Source organism: Hoplias malabaricus, chromosome 1 (genome assembly GCF_029633855.1).
Source record: "Hoplias malabaricus isolate fHopMal1 chromosome 1, fHopMal1.hap1, whole genome shotgun sequence".
Taxonomy (NCBI): domain Eukaryota; kingdom Metazoa; phylum Chordata; class Actinopteri; order Characiformes; family Erythrinidae; genus Hoplias; species Hoplias malabaricus.
This window is the reverse complement of record NC_089800.1, coordinates 37,642,465-37,664,967: the sequence shown is the minus strand read 5'-3', so window position 1 is coordinate 37,664,967 and position 22,503 is coordinate 37,642,465. Positions and strand designations below refer to the sequence as shown.

Here is a 22,503-nt window from a genome sequence, read left to right as displayed (position 1 = left end):
CCAATTTATATTACATAAAAAAAATAAAATTACTTGTATAATATTGACATTCGCCCTGGAAAGGACTGGCCCTCCAGGGTGTGCTCCTGCCTTGCGCCCATTGATTCCGGGTAGACTCCTATGGAATCAGATTTGTGCCAAAAGAATCGCACACAAAAAAAATAGTCTCAAACATAAAACTTATAACTTGCAAAGTTTTGTGCGCTTAGAGTTCTGTGCGCGAGCTCTCTCAGTTTTGTGCATTGCATTTACAGTGGAACCTCTACCTACGAACTTGATCCGTTCCGTGACCCGGTTCGTAAGTAGAAAGGTTCGTTTCTCGAGTCAATATTCCCCATTTAAAATAATGGAAAAGCAATTAATGTGTTCCAGCCCACCCCGAAAGTCACCCTTTTTGCACTGATATATGTTTACAAAACTCTCAAATTAGTAAAAAAAAAATACATGTAGCATTACTAAAAATAAAAAAGAAATACAGTGGTAACAGTAATAAAAAAGAAATAAAAAAGTTTTAAGTGGTTAACTATCGCTACCTCGAAGACGTGACAGCTGGCTGGAGGAGTAACACAGGCACTGGCTGTATGACGGGAGGTGGGGGTGGGTGGAATAACGGAGAGTAGGCGGGTGAATGTGGGGAGACGAAGCGTAGATACGGCTTAACTTAGCACGAATATCGATGTCTGCTATTTACACTAATGCTAAATTGCTAAAGCTACAATTTGCTAATCTTAAAAGCTCTCTCAAGTCTGGGCGCGCTGGGAGACTCGCCTATTGGGGTCAGTGGCCATTTCCAGCCGCCGGCTCGGCGGAGGCTCGGGTTTGTTTTTAGAGTCATGGTTCACTGGTGGAGGCAAAAAATATTCAAATGCCCGGTTCGTATCTTGGAAAGTTCGTTAGTATAGACGTTCGTTAGTAGAGGTTCCACTGTATTTCTGTTTATTTGTAAAATATTTTATATGAGTGCTTGAGCTCCTGTTCAGAATCCTGTGTACTAACGTATTGAACCTATTCCACAATGCCTATTATGATTTAAATGCTCAAATTTTATTTTGTTGATCAGAGTTACTCTGTTTTTAACAAATTTCATATGTGCATTTTGTATTACATTAGGTCGGAGAAAAGAAAAACATAACAATAAGGAGTGTGAGAGATGTTCCTATTCCTTTTATGAATGCAAATTTAATGAATTTGTATTTAACACTTCTGCAAAGTCCATTTTCGCATTTTGTGAGGATATGTGAATGATTAATTAAAAGAATAATTAATCATTATCAACAATCAGCAATAATTATAATAAGTATTATTAATATTAATAAACAAGGACAGGTGAAGTGACAAAATGTAAAATGTTCTAATAGTATGCAATATAAGCAAAAAAGAGCTACGTTTCAGTATTAGGAAGGGGAAATTCTATGAGAGCTATTCAGCAACGTTCATATGCGTGATATTCGGCACATGCGGAGTGCTAAAGCCAAATAACGGTTGCTGCATTTGAGTCGTTAACACCGTCAATGCAACTGGGTTGTCACTCATAAACTCATTAGAAGGCACCCCTGAGAAAACCCGCCCACGCGAGAGGTTTGTGCAAAAAATGCTCGCAAAACTCAGGGATCAGACGCACATCATTCGGAGTGCTCGCCCACAGAGCTCGTGCAGCTCGTACACAAAACTCGTGCAGCTCGCGCACAGAACTCAGAGAGCACGAGCAGAACTCAGAGCTCACGCGCAAAAGTCATGGAGCACAAACGTCAAAACTGGATATTTTGTTTGCAAGTTATTGCAAACTTATGTTTGAGATTATTATTATTATTTGTGCGATTCTTTTTAGTTTCATAGACTCCGACCCACAACGAACTTGAACTGGACAAGCGGTTACAGACAATAAATGAATGAACATAAGATGCTATATATGCAGTGTGTACCGGCACAGGACCCGATATGCTGCTGGTGTACCGGCACAGTAGTCGCTGTTCTGCTGTGTGTACCGGCACAGGAGCCGCTGTGCTGCAGCGTATTTCGGCACAGTAGCCGCTGTGACATACTTCCGGTATTACTGTGACGGGACAAAAGGGGACAGCACAGTAACATCTCGGCTAGAGCTCCTACTGGGGAAATATGGCCGAGTTCAGAGGCATCCTGCTGACCTTGTGGACAGCGGAGAAACGTAATCAAGAGCTCAGAGCTTCAAATGCAGCGTTATCGCCCAGAGGAGCTTGACGGGGTCATTTACAACGTTTCATATATATAAATAATAGGAATAAACGTCCAGTTTTGTGTTTCTGTATGGAATAAAATCTGTCTCATCAGACTTTGAAATATTACCACCTTTGAATTTATAGCACTGATTTTTTTTGCACTGAAATTATGCATCTGAGGTGGCACAGTGGCGCAGCAGGTAGTGTCGCAGTCACATAGCTCCAGGGACCTGGAGGTTGTGGGTTCGATTCCCGCTCCGGGTGACTGTCTGTGAGGAGTTGGTGTGATCTCCCCGTGTCCGCGTGGGTTTCCTCCGGGTGCTCTGGTTTCCTCCCACAGTCCAAAAACACACGTTGGTAGGTGGATAGGCGACTCAAAAGTGTGCGTAGGTGTGAGTGAATGTGTGTGTGTTGCCCTGTGAAGGACAGGGGCCCCCTCCGCACAAGGCGGGTGTATTCCCGCCTTGCGCCCAATGATTCCAGGTAAGCTCTGGACCCACCGCGACCCTGAATTGGATAAGCAGTTACAGATAATGAATGAATGAATATTTTGCTTGGCAATTATGCATCTGAATATAATTGCTCTTGAATTGAACTCATGAATTTTCAAGAACACATTTTCATTGTTATTATTCAAGGTTAATGAATTCAGATAAAAATCAAGCTTAAAAAAAATTCAAACAATATATTTTGAAGTTGCTCAAATTCGATAGACCAAATTCAGATGCCAAAATACAAGTTAAAATATTTAATGTACATATTCGGGACACCAAGGGTGAGCAATCGATTCATTAGGATTTTCTCTTTCACCTTTAAGTGCTGCACTAGTTGCATTCTGTTCAACATCTTCCAATCAAACATTCAGTTTCACCAGCAAGTATTGTTACATTGGAAACTTTTGTACAATCATAACTTCACTCCATATAACTCACCTATCTAGAAAAATCGTTATATCACAATAAAAAATAAATCATTGTTTAATGAGGACTGGATGGAGAAGGGCATTTGGTCAGTGTTAAATTTATTAGATAGTAATGGCGGCCTATTGTCATATGATGCTCTATGTCATTGATATAATATGAAAACAAACTTTAAAACATTTAAATCTATTATTAATGCCATTCCTAAAGCTCTTGTTTGTTTGATTGCCGGTGCTTTAGCTTATTCATCCATCGTCCCCCATTTACCACAATTAATGATTGGAAACTGTTCATTCAAGAACTCCAAACATTCCAATAAGGTTATCTGGCACACGTTTGACAATATTCTGTATTCTGTATTTTTTTAGTTTTTTTCTCTCCCCCCTCATGTTTTCCATTTCTTTTGTTCTCTGTTTGCACCCTTCTTTTTTTTCTTTACTTGCAGTACTATTTCTTAATTGCACCTTTTCTTATGTAAATTGTACTTTTTTGTATATTCATGTTCTTCAATAAGGTAAAAAGAAAAAAAAACTTGTAATCTGATTGGTCCAGCTAAAGCTTTCCTATTGGTCCATCAATTGGCCGTCAAAACAGGGTCTTAAATCCGCAACTGCAAAAAGAGATTCGCACAAGCAGAGAAGGCGAATGTGTGGATTTTTTCCACCTCATTCAAAAACTCCCACTGTCACATTTGGAACCTTAAAAAGGTTTGCTCTTGCACAATTTAAGCCGTTTGAGAAGGTACTGATTCACACATTCACGACACTTGATTTACAAATGCAAATCTGTTTTTTTTTTACAAATTTGTAAATTTAACTTATTGTTGTTGTTTTAAATTTGTGCATTCCAATACATTTGTGGATTTTAGTTTTACATGTTAGTAGTTGCTCAAACACAGTTACAAATTTGTTACATTTGTGAGTATTGTTTTACAAACTCAAAATCTTTTTGACCCTTTTTTGAATCCATACTAAAAGCATGCATACTAAAACCCTCTACTCTGCTCTGCTCTAACAAAAGGAAAAACTATTTTATACCTTACACACACATATAGCACTTCATCATCATATAAGGAGTTACAGCTAGTTACAGCTCGTTAGAATGGGAAAAAAGTCCTTGATCTCCTGTATGCAGAAGTGTAACTCTTTCAAGCTTCACTCCCATATCCTTTCATCACATTCCTTTTCTACAAAAGACTCAGTTAGTGAAACACTTTGAGACAACAGAATAATGCAACATACAATCCATAAAACAGCTCATCTTCATATAAAACAAAGACTTCTGCTAATTGTCAGTAATCACTATTAAACACTAGTGATTCAATGAGCAATCACATAGGTTAAAGGCTAAGCATCACTTAATGGACCTCCATGAATATTTCACATTATTTAAGTTACTGACATATATAAGTATGAATTAAAATGAAAATAGCATGCTTAATTTGCTTTAAAACTGACAATTGTATTAAAACGACGGAAAAACCCGACCTCTACGGAAATTCTTGAACGCAACCGTGACGTCACTGGTGGACAACAGCTGAACAACGCCGCGGTAAAACACCATTATGACTGAGTGTTATGACAGTATCTAGCGACAGCTAAATAACCAACATTATTCATGACAATAGCCTCGCAATAAGCTAAACTCAAATGTAGATGTACCGTTAGTCTTGTAAATGTGATCGAAGTCAAACTCGAATTCATCCGACACTATAAACCTCCGTAATGCAACTACGTAGCCGAGTATAATCTAAGCCACCAAGTTTAGCAAGTCAAGCTAACGTTAACTAACACCAACTAAAACAGGCGAAGTAAGTGTACTTACCCTTTTTACCTCAATGTATACAGAGGCTCTTGAGCACCTTTCGTTGGTCTCCCACATGTCCATATTGTTTGAAAAGCACCAGTGAAATGAGCTACAGATAACGGAGTGAGCGGATGGTCCTTTCCAAAGTGCCCGTTTAAAGTTGACAAATTTAGTCCATTTTCTGGATATTTTGGGATCTTTAGGCCATTTGTGCACAGATGTCCCACTTTACATTGAATTATTGCACCCAAAAACAACACACCTTTTCGTCATTTTGCATTAAATTAAGTGCAACTTCTAGAATTGTTGTCCACCATCTACATCACATGCAAGACCCCTATTAGAGTTTCCGAACACCGTTGTGGGGGGGGGGCAACAGTCTTTTAAACCTTATTCCTTGAATTAGTAAGAAATAACTTGTTTTCTGACTATTAATAAACACAAGTTAGGAACTCAAATTCCACTGTATTTATTTGTTTGACACTTTCATATAGCTGGTACTTAGCCTTTAAAGACGCATGAATTTAAAAATTCCCTTCACACGTGTAAATGTTAAAACCATATTCACTAAATTCCATTTACGTTGTATTAATAATTAATACACTATTTATGTCATAGTAATATCATATTAATATCATACACTAATTTCACAATTCTCATTCCTGTGAACACAGCACAAATATCGCTCCTTCCAGTTAATTTGTATATGTATCTGTATATGTGTATTTTAATCTCTCAAACTAATCAAATTTTTTATTAGTTTAAATAATTATCAATTATTATTATTATTATTTGTTTAGTTGTTTTGTTCTGATCTTTATGTGTTATAGCCCAATATGTGCATTTATATATGTTGTGTCACAAACTCGTATATTGTAAATATTGTTATAACAATAAAAAAATACAAATGTAAAGAAAATGCGTAACGTCTGCGAAACAAGAGACATAATCCTAATATATGTTTAAATAATTCGGGGTAAATTAATTTAATTTAAACATACAAATGTCAACAGCCTTATCTCACAAGTAAAAGCAGTAATATCTCTAGGAGGGTGTCTATATTTTTAATGCTCCATCATTTAGCAGACGTCACCAGCAAAGACATATATTATGGTCATCGGCTTGTGTTTAGTCGCAGTGCCTAACAGCGTCGCTTCCTGTGCGCGGAGGGAAGGGGCGGAGTGTGGTGTGTTGTTCCGGCATGGAGCCTCGGAAACATGGCGCTAATGTTAATCTTCAGCGTTCGCAGCGAATAACAGCCGTAACACGGAGTCCAGCAGGGGGAAGAGGACACGGCCGACACCGCATGGTCTGAATTGGACACTTGCACGAGCCGCTGAGACCGGAGAGTGTGAGGGTCACTTATTCAGCCAGAGTGAAATAGAGAGAAATACCGAGGCCGAGACTGAGAACTGAGATGAAGAGAAGCCTATGGGTTCATCTGTTCGTTTGTCTGTCTGTGTGTTGCCGTCGCCCTGGACTCCGTTTAAGAGTGTGTTGCTGATTATGATGATGAGGAGGGGGAGGATGATGATGATGATGTGGACGCTCTGTGGAGGAAGGCTCGCGAAAGAAAGCGAGGTGTGTGAACTCGGTTTTTTGATACTGTGGCCCGAACCCGTTTAACTTCTTCACCTCCTCGTTATTACTAAACAAAACAAGAGCGTGAGAGACCACCGCAGAGGCTCCGGACCACATCTCTCTCTTAGTCATACACGGACCCAGCAACGGTAAGTCACGCCACCTCCAACACCCTTTTGTGAACAAGTAACTCTAAGGTGGCACCCTCCATTATCTGAAATAATTTGTTGTTTTTTTATATTTTGCAAAACCCTAAACAAGGCTCACGTTAATATTCTACCCTCATTCTCAATTTATCAGTTTCATTGACCGTAAAGGTGCACTTTGGAATTCTACAACCCCTGGCAAAAAATGATGGAAGCACCATTCTTGGAGAATGTTCTTTAAATTTTTTAGTTTTGTAGAAAAAAGACTAAATAACAGATATGCCACAAAACTATATTTAAAAATCTGTCAATAAGAAACATTAAAAGACAAATACTTTTTGTAGTAAGTCAATTTTTTTTTAAGATCAAGTAAACGTGTGTGTGTGTATATATATATATATATATATATATATATATATATATATATATATATATATATATATATATATATATATATATTCACTCATTTCTGAGGAAAATATTATGGAATCATGAGAAAAACATTGCATTGTTAGTACTTTTGTTTCGCCACATCTGGCTTTTATATCCGCATGAATTCTCTGACGCATGGACTTAATTAATGACAAACTGTATTCCGTATTAGTCTGGCTCCATCTCTTATTGCTAATGCCAGATCAGCTTTTGCAGGTTGGAACCTTGTCATTGACCCTTTTCTTCAATTTCCACAAGAGATTTTCAGCTGCACTGACATCTGGACTATTCACAGGCCATGCCATTTACATTATATGTCTTTCTTGAAGGAAAGTCCACACTTCTTTTAACCTATAACAAGATGCATCATCATCTTGAAAAAGGAAGTCATCATCACCAAACATCCTTTCAACTGATGGAATAAGAAAAGTGTCCAAAATTTCAAGGTAGATTTTGGCATTTATCGAAGATGTAATGACTGCCATCTCCCCGTGCCTTTACCTGACATGCAGGCCCATATGATCAATGACTGTGTTCATGTTCTTCAGGTGGTCATCTTCATAAATTTCATTGGACCAGCACCAAACAAAAGTTCCAGCATCATTACTTTGCCTAAAGCAGATTTGTGATTGATCACTGAGGATCACTTCCATCTCGTCATCCACAGTCCATGTTTTTCTTTTGCCCACTTTAGGTCATGGCTTTCATTTGGCTTTTCTTCATATTAATCCCATTTCTTTTAGGCGATATCTTACAGTTTGTTCACAGACACAGATGTTAACTCCAGTGTCCTCTCTCTTGTCTTGTTCTTGTTCTTTAATGTCATTGTCTAACATCCTTGATGCTTTAATGTCACAGTCTGCCAGTATGCTTCCCTTTTACAGCCTCCCCATTTTGTTTGTACTCTGCTCAGATTTTAGACACATATTTAGATGCTGACTGGGAACAACCAACATCTTTTGCAAAATTCCTTGATGATTTTATAATCCTCTCCTTTGTTTCAACTGACGTCTCTCATGTCAATGTCAATCTGCTTTGTGCAACAACTCTCCAACTTGTGAGCAATTTTTGAGTTTTGAAAAAGAGAGTCTCTGATTTTATTTATTTATTTTTCTAGAAACCTAAACTATTGAAGGAACATCCTCAAAGAGTGGTGATTTCCATAATTTTTGCTAGGGGTTGTGCAAGGACAGACTGTAGTCTATCTGCTGTTCCTCATACTTGGTTAGCCCAATTTCACCTCGTTCTTCAATGGTCCGGACCCCCACAGAGCAAAGTTGAGATTTAGCTGCCACATTTACAGAACACAAATTCTGTATGTGTGTGCACATATATATATATATATATATATATATATATATATATAATTTTTTGTTTTACTTTCATTCAACCAGCAATTTTATTTTTGACCGGAAACAACACAGGCATCTCCCAGGAGATAATACGATGATGTACAAGAGGCATCATTGTGGACAAAAAATATTTCTCAGTTTTTATTCACATTTGAACAAAAAAGGCATGTCCAAAATTATTCATACCCTTCTCAATAATTAATAGAAAAGCCCTTATTGGCTATTACAGCAATCAAACGCTTCCTGTAATTGCCCATTGATCTTTAGCAATGAGCTCCAACTCTTTGAGGTTGGAGGGTCTCCTTGCCATCACCCTGATCTTTAGCTCCCTCCACAGATTCTCAATTGGATTCAAGCCTGGGCCACTGCAAAACATTAATGTTTTTGTCTGCTAACCATTTCTTCACCACTTTTGCTGTGTGTTTTGGGTCGTTGTCGTGCTGAAATGTCCACTGGTTCCCAAGGCCAAGTTTCTCTGCAGACTGCCTGATGTTGTTGTTGAGAATCTTGATGTATTGCTCTTTTTTCATGGTGCCATTTACTGCGATCAAGTTCCCTGGTCCATTGGCTGAAAAACACGACCAAAACATTAGGTTCCCACCACCATGTTTGACAGTGGGGATGGTGTTCTTAGGGTGGAAGGCTTCTCCTTTTTTGCGCCAAATGAAGGACACATCATTGTGGCCAAACAATTCAATTTTTGTTTCATCTTACCATAAAACAGAAGACCAGAAGTCGTCTTCTTTGTCCAGATGAGCATTTGCAAAGGTCAAGCGGGCTTTTGTGCCTTTTCTGGAGATGTGGCGTCCTCCTTGGTCTGCGTCCATGAAACCCAGCAGTGTGGACTGTCTGCCTTGAGATGTTGCCACCAGCAAAGCCCAGATTCACCAGGATGGCCTTGGTGGTGATCCTTGGATTTTTCTTCACCTCTCTCACAATCCTCCTGGCCAGCACAGGTGTCACTTTTGGCTTCCGACCACATTTTCTGAGATTTTCCACAGTGCGGAACTTCTTGTATTTTTTAATAATACTTTGCACTGTAGCCACTGGAACTTGAAAACATTTTGATATGGCCTTATAGACCTTTCCTGACTTGTGAGCGGCCACAATGCACAGCCGCAGGTCCTTAGTGAGCTATTTTGTCTTAGCCATGACTGTCCACAAACCAACTGCTGAGAGCTGCTGTTTTTCACCTGTTGAGTTGATTAAAACAGCTGTTCCCAATGAATCAGGCTAATTAGGATGCTTTAAAACAGCTTGGACCATTTGGAATGGTATAGAACTTTGGATTTTCCCATAGACTGTAACAGTTTGCAAAGGCTGAATAATTTTGGACATGCCATTTTTGTTCAAATGTGAATAAAAGCTGAGAAATATTTTTTTCCACAATGATGCCTCTTGTACATCATCGTATTATCTCCTGGGAGATGCCTGTGTCGTTTCCGGTCAAAAATAAAATTGCTGGTTAAATAAAAGTAAATTTAAGTCAAAATTTGCCAGGGTTATGAATAATTTCAGGCTTGTGTGTGTGTGTGTGTGTGTGTGTGTGTGTATATATATATATATATATATATATATATATATATATATATATATATATATATATATATATATATATATATATATAATGAGAGAGATGATATAAAGGTATACCAGGGACTCTGAGGCCCACCACACCAGGACATGCCAGTGCTTAAAATAAATGTAGCATTTTATGAAAGACTGATACCCTTTCTAAGAAAAATACCCAAGATCATATTTTACAGTTTAAATGTGATAGTAATGGTAAAATTATTTAATATTAAGCAATAATAACTTAAAATAAACGTGACTTATAATTAAATAGAACTTTAATATAAAACAACAGTAACATATATATATATATATATATATAAAATATTATTATATATAGTAATATAATTATTATTATCTCTAACGCCACTCTTCAAATTTAAATTAGAAATGAAATTGATCAGCTGGTCTCTCAACGCTATTGACACCATCTTCTCAAGGAGAAGCTTGGGCACGGGGGAGCCCACCTGCCCTGATGGAACGACGCCGGCTGGATATGCCATGGATGGATGGGAGAGTTGTAGGTTCGATTCCCGCTCCGGGTGACTGTCTGTGAGGAGTTGGTGTGTTCTCCCCGTGTCCGCGTGGGTTTCCACCGGGTGCTCCGGTTTCCTCCCACAGTCCAAAAACACACGTTAGTAGGTGGATTGGCGACGCAAATGTGTCTGTAGGTGTGAATGTGTGTGTGTCTGTGTTGCCCTGTGAAGGACTGGCGCCCTCTCCAGGGTGTAATCCTGCCTTGCGCCCAATGATTCCAGGTAGGCTCTGGACCCACCGTGACCCTGAATTGGATAAGCGGTTACAGATAATGAATGAATGAATATTTTGCTTGGCAATTATGCATCTGAATATAATTGCTCTTGAATTGAACTCATTCATTATCTGTTACAGATAATGAATGAATGAATGAGTCATTTGTAAACAACCCAAGGAAACTGACCAACATGATTGTTGGGATGGGCAAGGCCATTGGCGCACAGACTGGGACTGTGAGCAGAAGCTTTAATTCCATCAAGGAGCAACTAACGGCTTTGAACTCCAAGATTGAACGTTTGGAAGACCAGAACAAAAATGGAATTTTGAATCAGAGGGACTACTAGCTCAAAATTCAGCTCAGGTCTCTGATTCTAACAAGCTGAACTTTATCTGTTTTGGCTGCCCCTGCTATCAGCGGTCTTGGCTGCTGATAATTTCAACTCCTCCAGAAGGAACGGTCGTCATGGAGATCTGCTGCACCTCCCCTGTCTGAGCTGCGGGATCAAGGACACGTGACTGCTACTACATTCTTGGACATTTTCATGAACTGAACACGCCTCCTATTGCTTTTGTCTACGTCACTGAAACTATGTGTATTGCTTTGTGTGCTAAAGGTGTTGTTTTTAATTTTTTTCAAGATCACACACTGTGCTTCTTTAAGGCATAGTCTATGACCTTCTCTTTTTTTTACCACCACTTCCCTGTTATAATCCAGCTGTTTCTTCAAACTGTAAGATGGCGCGGGGCACCTGCTGCCGTCGCGTCTGTTGCGCACACCTAACCCCTGTTTGGGTGAGTGGACAGACAGAAATGTAATTTCACTGCAACTGTATAACTTTGTATGTGACAATAAATGCAATTCAAATTTATTATTATTATTATTAATATTAATATTAATGTTACCAGTTGAGAACCAGCACTGGCATCCTGCTGGTGACCAGCTAAACCAGCACCAGACCAGCAAAGCCAACATACAGTAGCAAGCATGAAGGTCTGATTTTATTTAGCAGCAGGGTGTGGAAAAGTGCCCCTGCAATTATGACAACTAACAAGTGCTTGAACACAGTGCTGCTCACCTCCTTCAGCTTGGAGCAGTACATGGGGATGAGGAGGAAAGGCTGCCTCTGTCTGTCCTGGTAAAGAGCAGAGGCAAGGGCCAACACATTTAGTCTGAATAGCTGGTTAAAAACTTGGCCTGCATTGATTAAATGTTGGCTAAAAGAAGAGTGAAATGTAAACACTGACATATTGTGGAGATATGAAATAACTAATGTTAGACTCTGCTTAACAGGGCTAAAATCCACCCCCACTCACAGGTACCACTCTCATTTCTTCCTGAAAAACTAGGTGACATACTATCACCGTTTACATTTCTCTTCTGTCTTTGCTTATTTTTTTGTTTTTGGTAACTTTAAACATGTTTCAGTTCAGATATTAAGCTGTATTTTTCTAAATTCAATACAGAGCATTTGGTCCTGGAGAAAATAGTACTGTTCATCTATCATATGAAGTTGATATTTCCTCTAATAAATTTACATCAAAATGTTGCATAAACCATACCTATATAATTTAGGGTTGTGGAGGCCAGGAGTGGTGAATGTTGTCATAGCATGATGTAGCCTAATACAAGTTTCCATGATTCTCTCTCTCAGATGAATTCAATAAAGCGTGGGACAGTCACTTGGAGACCGCAGCCATGGCACGACGCTGACAGTGGAGGTGGGGAACCCCTGTCTGACAGCGACTCTGAGGCAGAGGATTTTCCAGATGACACTACCACACCCCTTGGCGTATACATTACTCAGGGTGGGCTCTATAAGACACTTGAAATTTTACTGAAGGCATGGGTGTTTTTTTTTTTTGTTTTTTTTTAAATCTTAAATATCCAAGAAACTATGTCTAATGTCTTTGCAGTATGTATCATTGTTTCACAAAACAAAGTAGGTTCAATTATAAAGAAATGAAAATTTTTATATATATATGTGTGTGTGTGTGTCTGTGTGTGTTTGATATATGTATTGACTGACCAGCTTCTTACTACATTAAGTTACACTGTATTTTGTAATGAATATTTTTCTCATATACAAGTGCTACAAACATAAGGTAATATAAAATCCCTTTTTCATTCCTTTTAAAGGTGCACACTATATACAATAAGAGGAAATTATAATTGTTATTTATAACATACTTTCAAATCAAATATCTTGTCATAAAAGAAATTGTTGTATCCTACTGTTTTCTTTCTGTCTCTTGCATCTCACTCAGGGTTAAAGCAACTACTTGATGCCCAGCAGTTATGTGATGTCACTCTTATAGTGGAAGGAAAGAGGTTCATGTGCCACAGGTACATGCTATAGTTCGGTCCTCTGTGTTTTCGGTGTGAAGTTTTCTGAGCATTTCATGTGCACGTTCTGTATAAAAATGTTAATTGTTTTCTTATTAATTACCTTAAGTGCTTATTGTAACACACAAATATCACTCAATTGCTCTTTTATATTTTGCAGAGTGCTTTTGGCCGCTGTCAGTCCATATTTCCGGGCCATGTTTACCAGCCCACTTGTAGAGTCTCGTCTCACAGAGATCCGATTGGAGGAAGTGACACCTTCAGTTATGGACACAGTAATCCATTTTATCTACACAGGGGAAGCAGGGCTCAGTCTTGAAACAGCAGAAGATTTATTTGTGGCAGCCAATCGCCTTCAAGTGATGCCCTTGCAGGATCTTTGCTCCAGGTAATGCAGATGTGTGAATAAATGCTATGCAATATTTTATTTTAAAGCAGGCCTACTCTACTCTCTCACATGCTCTTATTTTTAAATGCCCCCAAAATTATTAGCCTTGTCTCACTTAGCTCACCTATTCTCATTCAGTCCTCTGATTATCCTCTTTGGAGGTAAATGGGTTTTCATGAGCACCTTCTACATCTTAGGAGCACGTTTTTGGCAGACTTAACTCCTGGCATTTAATAGATATGACAGTGTACTAATATATGTTATTGGTATCAGGGAAATGGAAATAATAAATAAATGAAATAAAAAGCTGTCATTAATCAAGCCTTAAAATTGACATATTATGGAAACACCACTTTTTCGGTGCATTTTTACATTAATTTGGGGATCGATTAAATAAGACCACCCAGTCTTTTTTTATGGTTTGAATATGTTCAGAAATCAAGGGATTAAAATGAACTGTTTTGAACTGGAGATACAAAAAAGTATCTCCAGTGCTGGGCCTATGATTTTGTGAGAGCACAAAGATGAGGTTAAATGAAGCAAAACAAACACCAGAAATAAGAGTATGTTTTAATATGGAGAAAATTGGAATGTTCTCTCAGTTACGGATTAGTATTAAGAAGCTAGAAAAAAGTTACAATGGAAGTTAACAATGAGAAGAAATGCAGAGCAATGTCCAAGCAATTTTGTAGCTTTAAGGAGTATGTGATTTTCCATTGAAAGGAGGTTAGTCCAGTACTAGGCCTAGACAGGACTTCCCTGTCTGGAAAACCACCCATAGAATTGCAGCTGAAGAGCCAGAGTTCCAAGTAGGTTAGCTTAGGGTGCCATTTGGGACATGTGCCATGATTAGCTGGATCAAGTGTATTGGATTAGGGTTGGATTTAAACTCTGAACAGTAGTCTAGGACTAGAGTTGGGTACCCCTGTTTCATATAACAGCATGATTTTATGCTATGTACAAAATGAGTGACAATTTGTTTGTTTTATAGGTTCCTCTTTGAACATTTATCCGTGGAGAATTGCTTAGGTATGTACTCTCTGGCCCGATCACATCACGACCAGCTCCTCCTTAGGGCCTCTCTGAGGCTAGTGGCTCAGCATTTTCCTCGGGTGTCCCGGCAACGGGATTTTCTCCTACTGGACCCAGGCACTTTGGGCAGCTTGTTGGAGTCAGACCGGCTGGGAGTAGAATCGGAGACAGAGGTTTACAACGCAGCGCGACGCTGGGCAGAGCATCAGCCGTCTGAACGCTACGCCCACATGCCTACACTTCTCCGGCATTTACGCCCGGGTCTGCTGGCTCCCGAAGAGAGCCGTCGACTCAACAAAGAGCTTGGGCCAAGGGCCAGCACTGAGGGCATGGGCGGGCCACTGAGACCCAGGGAGGGCATGTTTGAGAAGAAGATAGTTTGTGTGGACCTTAAGCCTAGAGAGGATGAGGCTTTGCGAGAGAGTGACTATACAGTAGATTGCTTTGACCCACGCACAGGTAAGTGGGAGAAACTGTCAGCGCTGGGCTCTTTGTTGTGCCCCGGTTGCACAGCTGTGGGAGGCCGACTGTTTGTGGCAGGCGGCATCCTGCGAACAGGACAGGTATCGTCATCTGTGCACGAATATGACGTAGTACTGGACCGCTGGATTTCACGCCCTTCGATGCAGCAACCACGTGCAATGTTTGGGCTGCTAGGCTCGGGAGATTCCCTTTACGCTTTAGGTGGCTGCAACCGTTCGGCACTTCTTGACTCGTGTGAAATTTTTGACCTCTCCACATTGACTTGGGCCCCAGGACCCCGTTTGCCATTGCCACTGCGGTGCTTTGCTTGCGCTGCTTTGCGGGGGCGTCTCTACTTGCTTGGAGGTGCCACACTGGAACAGAACAGAGCTGTAGTACATGCTGGCGTGTTAATCTACCACACCGTCACTAGGACATGGAGCCGTGTGAGCCTGGACTCTGGTGCCACTTGCCTGGCTGGAGGTGTAGCAGTGCGGGGAGGTGTCTGTGCTGTGGGTGGCTACATGCGTGATGCAGCTAAATTTCTGGATGGCAATTACACTCAGTTGGAACCCCTTGATGCAACAGGGCGCGTGCTCTTTTTCCGAGAGGGACGTGGAACTGGTGCAGAACTGGAGATCCTGGCCACAACAGAGCGAGCAGGAAGCGGTGGCGGTGGCGACAGGGCCCCCAGCCCTGTTGTATTTCCAGGCCTGCCAAGACGCATCGCTGCTGGAGGAGTTGCAAGATGGAAGCGTCGGATATACGTCTTGGGCGGTGAGAATGGCTCAAGGTTTTATGACAGTGTGTACTGCTGGAAGCCTGGTTGGCGCAGTTGGGTTCAGAGACGTGAGAAACTGCCAGGAGATACTGGAGGAGTGAGCCAGTTTGGATGTACCACTTTAAAGTTCCCCAAAAAACACATCTTGGCTCGTCTTAGGTCAGCCCTGGAGAAGCAGGGGAAGGAAAAGAGACTGAATCGAAAGATGGGCGACAGAGAAAGAAACAGGCGGACCAGAAAATCAAATCAGGATGCATGATTAAGGAATACATTTGGGATCTGACACTTAGACCTGTTGGAACTTTTACATCTCGTTTAATTCTGGTTGTTTTGGTGAACACCACTTTATATGTTATTTTGGACTTAAAACTTTATATTATTATTTTATTAATTATTGATCTTGAATTAAATGCTAGGCCTTTGTTTGGATTTTAAGTTACTGATGCAGACATACTAGCATGGTCCAAAAGCATTTAATTTCTAATTTAACAAAAGTGTTAAGGCCTTACTTAAAATGCACTGTAACTGGTGGCCTGCAAAACAACCAGAATGAGTTTGTAAAAAACCGCACTAAAATGGGCATGGATGTCTTAATCCCATAGTCTTGGTTTAAAGGAGACTGGTGGCATAATGAAGGTCAACTTAATTGATTGTTGTGTATTTTTGCTGAAACAGCACCTAAAAAATGTACATGAATTTTTTTTTTAATTTAACCTTACTGAACAGGGGATTAGTATTTCTTCAGATAAGGTTTTGGGGGAGGATCTGTTTAGAACAGCAAACAGGAGCTAAGAAGTCAACCCCTTAGTAAAACAAATATTGCAAAGGCTTAATTTTGATTGGCAGCTGTGTCAGTTGGGTATCATCTACAACATTTTTGTAGAGATCCGAATTTTTTCTTTTGCAATTTAAAAAATGATGATTGTGTTTTCATCAATGTCGACAGTATTTGGTATCCATTTATTTGAAACTTATTGTAATGTCAAATATGATTTGTTTACAGTAGTGTTTCTGAGCCATAAATGTCGTTAAATCCAGCACACAAGGAGCAGCCCCAGTGGCTTAGTGGGTTTTTATTTTTTATTATTATTTTTTTTCCCTCCCCTCCTCTTCACAATTTAAAAGAATAACCAGAAACATATACAAAATCTCATAGTGAACGTTAGTGTCTCATATGTTCAAAGACTTTACCCAACCAATGCCAGCACTACGACCCTTATGGCCTTTTCACACAGAGTACAATTGTTTTTCACATGTAACAGATTTTTAACATAGTGGAACCTTCACACAAAGTCCAATGCGTTTTCTGTCTCAGCGCTCTGCAATCTTTGAAGACACTGAAAGAGAAAGAATAAATGGATTTGAGTAGGAAAAATGATACATTTGTAATTTTTACTGTAAACACTGCAGCTAAAGACACACGGAATCCCCCAAGTCGCCAGAAGAACATAGGGAGTTTAGCAGTGTTTCCTAAGGTCACTGAGGGAGTTCGAGGCTCTGCTTCTGCATGTTGCTCCTCTCATTAAAAGTGATTATATTTTCTTTTAATCTCTGTATTAGTTCTCAGTTTGTTGGTTATGAGCATTTGTGTTGTGTTACGAACAAGACAAGCTATTGAGTCGTCATCTTCCTGTTCATTTGTTTGATCTGTAACCATGTCAGATGTGCTCTGATTTTTAACACATCACATTTTTCCAAAATCTGATGCAGCTTCGCAGTCCATCGGTTTTGGACTCTTTTTTTCGTGCATAAAAATCTGACTCGGTGTGAAAAGGCCTTTACATTGCAACTTTGAGTCAATGCACTTTGTGAATATGGGTGATATCATCTACATTCTGTTAATTACCCCATGTATTGCTGTTGCATTGTTAGAACACCAAAGGCCACAATCTACTCAGCCCTCACCAGCATATTCAGGGTCAGCTTTAGTGTCGTTAGCAGGTTGTGCAAAAACATGGGAAAATGTTCACTTTCTTAATTCAGAATTCATATCATAAGAACGACAGATAGTCAAGACAATATTCTGAATTGAATTACGTCATAGCATAACCTAAGCATATCCATCTTCAGGGGTTCACTGCTCTTACATATTTAGCTCCAAGTGAAACATGCAATAGAGGTTTGAACCAAATGACTGACTTTTGTATTTTTGACATTCTTCTGTGTAAGATCATAAAATGTACATATTTTTTCAGAAGAGAATGAGAATTCTTGGAAGACCCATTTACATCCTCAGATGTTAGGTATGATCTGGGTCAAAAATGCACTGCTGATATCATTAGATGGGCTGTTTGAACTGGTAAAATGCTGCTTTGCATCACAATAAAACATCACTTTGACTCCAGTTTTCTGTTGTGATTATGTACTAAAAGGACCTTTTGGGGGCTCATGGCTTGTAACTCACTCCGGCGTGTGTAGCAGGCTAAACATTTTCCACAAGGTGATGCTGTAGGGTTTAGCATTAATTATATGTGCTTGAATATTTAGCAATTATTGGCAATGTCAACCACAAACATTCCAAAAATAATTCCTAAATGACCCTGTACTGTGTTTTCCACTTCTGCCAACGAGCTAGGTAAAACCAGTGAACACACTTCCTCTGCTCCAGTGTCTGAGATTATTAACTAGATCACAGTGTTCTGGTAGATTGCTACTATTCACTCATGCATTTCTAACCTGATTCCTCTTAAACTTCCTCCTTTCCTGAAAGGCAAATGTTTTTTCTTTGTGCTATAGATATTCTAGAATAGGTTATTCTACCGTTGTCCATCAATTAATTGTACAAATTAAAGTGTTTGTGTGTGTAACCACATTGAAACTCAAACATTCTCCTTCTGTTTCATTTAATGGTAACTTGCATATTATTATAAATGTAAATTATCATTTTATTCAACAAAAAAAATAACCAAATAAGTTCTTTGAAAATGTCAAGCGGGAGGAATTCTTTTGTTAGGAGTTTTATCAAGGAAAAGTGCTGCAATATCATGTGCATCGATTTCTTCTGTTCTTGTATCTAATAGTACAGTTTTGATGTTATCAGATGTGAATGTAGTATAGTTTTTCTTTACAAATGATAATTATCATTTTTGATACTATGCAACATTTACCATAAAATGTGAAAAGAAAGAATGTTTGAATTTTAAATTACAATTCTACATTACGCAAAACACTTAAAAAAAAAATATTTGGATACCGGATGAAACAGCTTGATACAAATATAAAACATACACTGTGGAAACTATTGGTTGAATAAGTGTTTACAGTTACTTTAGGTTACTTTTTTACCTTATTTTCTTTAGGTCAGTTAATACATATAATCCACATTTCAGAGGGTTTGAAAATAAGAAGAAAAGCACATAATTAAGAAACCAAGCAAACATATGCACTACATTTGGAAGCAAAGGCTATGCTACAGATGCAGCTACATTGTGGGTTTACTTAAGACATATTTGTGTACTAATATCTGAACGCTTGTGTCACCAATAACTGCATATTAAACTACTTTTAAGAATAAAAGTCTACTTCCACATACATTTATGTGCAAAATAATAGCAGTCTAACATCACAAATGTATTTACTGATTTCCACAGAAAAGATAATAGGTATAGCCAAGTAATGGGCAATCAACAGTCGTGACATGCACGCTGGTAATTTAGTGTTAATTTTTACTAATTTACTAATTTAATGAAAGGGGTTTGGTCAAATTAATAGTAGTTAGTTAATAGTGTTCAGTTAGTGAGGTAATTATGTGAATTAATAGGTGTCAGTTATGGCCCTTATTTAAAGAACGAGGGCTGCAAATGTTGTACCTGCTAGTTTTAGCCATTGCTCAGTGAGTAAAATGGGATGTTCCAGACATTGTACAGGAGAAAAAAATTTGATCAAGAAGTGTTCTGCTAAAATGTTCAACCAAAGTATTTTAAAATGGCAAACAAAACCTGAAACACATGGTAGGAAAAGAAATACCTTTCCGCATAGATCATAGAACAACAAGAATGGGAAAGGAGCATCCAATGATCAGCTCCAGAGGAATCAAAGATCTTCAGTTACCTGTGAGTACTGCAACAATCAGAAGACACCTCTATGAAGCCAAACTATTTGCAAGAAACACTTGTAAAGGACAACTGCTGAAATAAAAAGACATTGACGCGTCTAAATGACTAAAACATTTACTTAAGTATTAGATACGGATTTATATAAATTAAAAGAATATTGATGTTTAATATATAATACTATAATTAATGATGGAATTGTGAAGCTGGTTCTTTCGGAGACCGTTGGTTTGTGTGCTCTGTGAGGCCTGAGAAAGCTTGTCAGTGACACTGAAGAAGCTCACTGAATTCTGGTAAACATTACACACACTTTATGAGAACAAAGACTCTTACCAAAACTGAGTCTTATTATCAAAGCACCTGCCGGATCCAAAGGCAGGGACCTGAGACAGTGACAGTTTTTAAACTTTTAATATCAATTTGTCTTACTAGCACATGGGGCAACTGTGAGAAAGGACCAGCTCAAGGTCTGAGACCTGAAGCCTGAGATTATTTGGTAAAACTAGGCTTGAAAATAATAAAAGAATTGTTAATGATATAACAAATAATGTTTATTCAGCAACCTAAACCTTGAAACCTTCCTATGAAGCACACAAACTTTCTTTTGAACTTAATAGTGTCAAGTAAACAATGTCTGAAGAGTTAACCGGAAGCAGAAGTCCTTATATGTACATGGGAAATAAGGTACCTTTTGACTTGTTTCAGCAGGACAACAACCACAAACACACCAGCAAGTGGGCAACACCCTTGTTCCAGATCAGCGAGATTGATGTTATGAAGTGGCTGGCCCAATCCCCAGACCTCAATCTGATTGAGAATTTATGGAGTGACATCAAAAATGCAGTTGCAATACTGTAAATATTCAAGTTTGTAAATGAAAATTTAGACACCGCTATTATTTTTTAAAAAGCCTATTATAACTTTTTCTTAATTTTCAGTTTAATAATTGATATTTTGTTCATGTATTTATTTGGAATTGAATGTGCAGTGCTCCCAGTGCCTTTGTGTATATGAAAATAAATGCTATTATGAGGATTGAGCTTTTTCTCAGTTGTTTTAAATACACTGCTATTATTATTTATATATTTATATTTTGATGATTGTGGCAACCCAAAAGTCATTATTTGTTAGTTATAATTTGAATAATCAGCAAAACCCCTGCAAAGGTTTGCTAAGCCTTTAAAATGGTCCCTTCAGCTGGTTCAGTAGGCTACAGCAATCATGGGGGACACTGCAGATGTCCAGAAAGCCGTCATTGACACACTCCTACTATCTCCAGCATATTATTGGAAAGTTGAGTGGAAGGAAAAGGTGTAGTTGAAAAAGGTGCACAAGCAGCAGGGATAACCACAGCCTTCAAAGGATTGTTAAGAAAATGCCATTCAAAACTTTGGGGGAGATTCAGAACTGCTGCTGGAGTCAGTGCTACAACAGCCACCAAACACAGATGTATCCAGGACATGGGCTACAACTGTCACGTTCCTTGTGTCAAACCACTCATGACCCAGAGAAAATGCCAGAAGACTCTTATTACCTGGGCCAAGGAGAAAAGGAACTGGACTGTTGCTCAGTGTCCAGAGATGAAAGTAAATTTTGCATTTCATTTGTAAATCAAGGTCCCAGAGTCTGGAGGAAGTGTGGTGAGGCACAAAATCCAAGCTGCTTGAGTCTGGTATGAAGCTTCCACAATCAGTGATGGTTTGGGGGGCCATGTCATCTGCTGGTCTTGGTCCACTGTGTTATATCAAGTACAATAAGCACAGCTGTCTACCAAGAAATTTTAGAGCATTTTATGCCTCCCACTACTGACAAGCTTTATGGAGATGAGGATTTAATTTTCCAGCAGGACCTGTCCACACTGCCAAAAGTACCAATACCTGGTTTAATAACCACAGTCTCACTGTGCTTGATTGGCCAGCAAACTCACCTGACATAGAGAAGCTATGGGGTATTGTCAAGAGGTAGATGAGAGACACCAGACCCAATAATGCAGACGAGCTAAAGGCTGCTATCAAAGCAACCTGGGCTTCCATAACACTTCACGCATGGCACATACTTTTCAGTAGAACAACATTTCTGTATTAAAAATAAAAATACACTTTTTGTCTTTTATAATATTCTAATTTTTTGAGATAATGACATTTGGGTTTTCATTGTAAGCCATAATCATTGACATTAAAAGAAATAAACACTTGAAATAGATCACTCTGTTAGTAATGCATCTATATATAAGTTTTTTACATTAAAAACTTTACATGAACTTTTTACATTGAATTACTAAAAAAATATATTAAAATATTCCTAAATTAGATGATATTCTAATTTATTCAGATGCACCTTTGCATAATATCATCACAGCTACTGGATAATGCTACTTTACAACTTTAAAACTGTTATTTTAGGCACAGAGTATAACCTTTTAATACAGTAAGCTGTAGTTTAGATTAGTTCATCAATGATAACAGTTAAATGGTTCATTAGTCGCCTGCTCCTGACAGTGTGGCAGTTTGTTAATTATTATTTTGACTAATACCTTCTTCAGCATTTTTCTAGTGAACAAAGTTCTTGGATTCTAACAGTGTTTTGGAGAAGTCTTTCCTTCTCCAACCCTCTCTGCACTGCCGAACTGGGATTTGTATATTCCAAAAACTATCACTTAGGTATTCATCTCCAAGTTGAGCAAA

The 22,503-nt window shown here is 38.8% G+C and overlaps 1 protein-coding gene across 2 annotated transcripts in view; it reads left to right on the top strand.

Moving 5' to 3' along the window:
* The window catches only part of si:dkey-260j18.2 (uncharacterized protein LOC325231 homolog), a 35,134-nt gene extending 17,035 nt beyond the window's left edge, over window positions 1–18,099 (top strand). Inside the window, exons 1-5 of one of the 2 annotated variants that reach the window (XM_066662452.1) lie at window positions 6,074–6,651; window positions 12,413–12,566; window positions 13,026–13,104; window positions 13,265–13,492; window positions 14,484–18,099. In XM_066662452.1, the coding sequence (XP_066518549.1) occupies window positions 12,413–12,566; window positions 13,026–13,104; window positions 13,265–13,492; window positions 14,484–16,026 (2,004 nt within the window). In that variant the 5' untranslated portion in view covers window positions 6,074–6,651 and the 3' untranslated portion in view covers window positions 16,027–18,099. Of the gene's footprint in view, window positions 1–6,073; window positions 6,652–12,412; window positions 12,567–13,025; window positions 13,105–13,264; window positions 13,493–14,483 lie in introns of those variants that run through there. The other variant, XM_066662453.1, reaches the window with a different exon arrangement.
* Window positions 18,100–22,503: the final 4,404 nt, after the last annotated feature.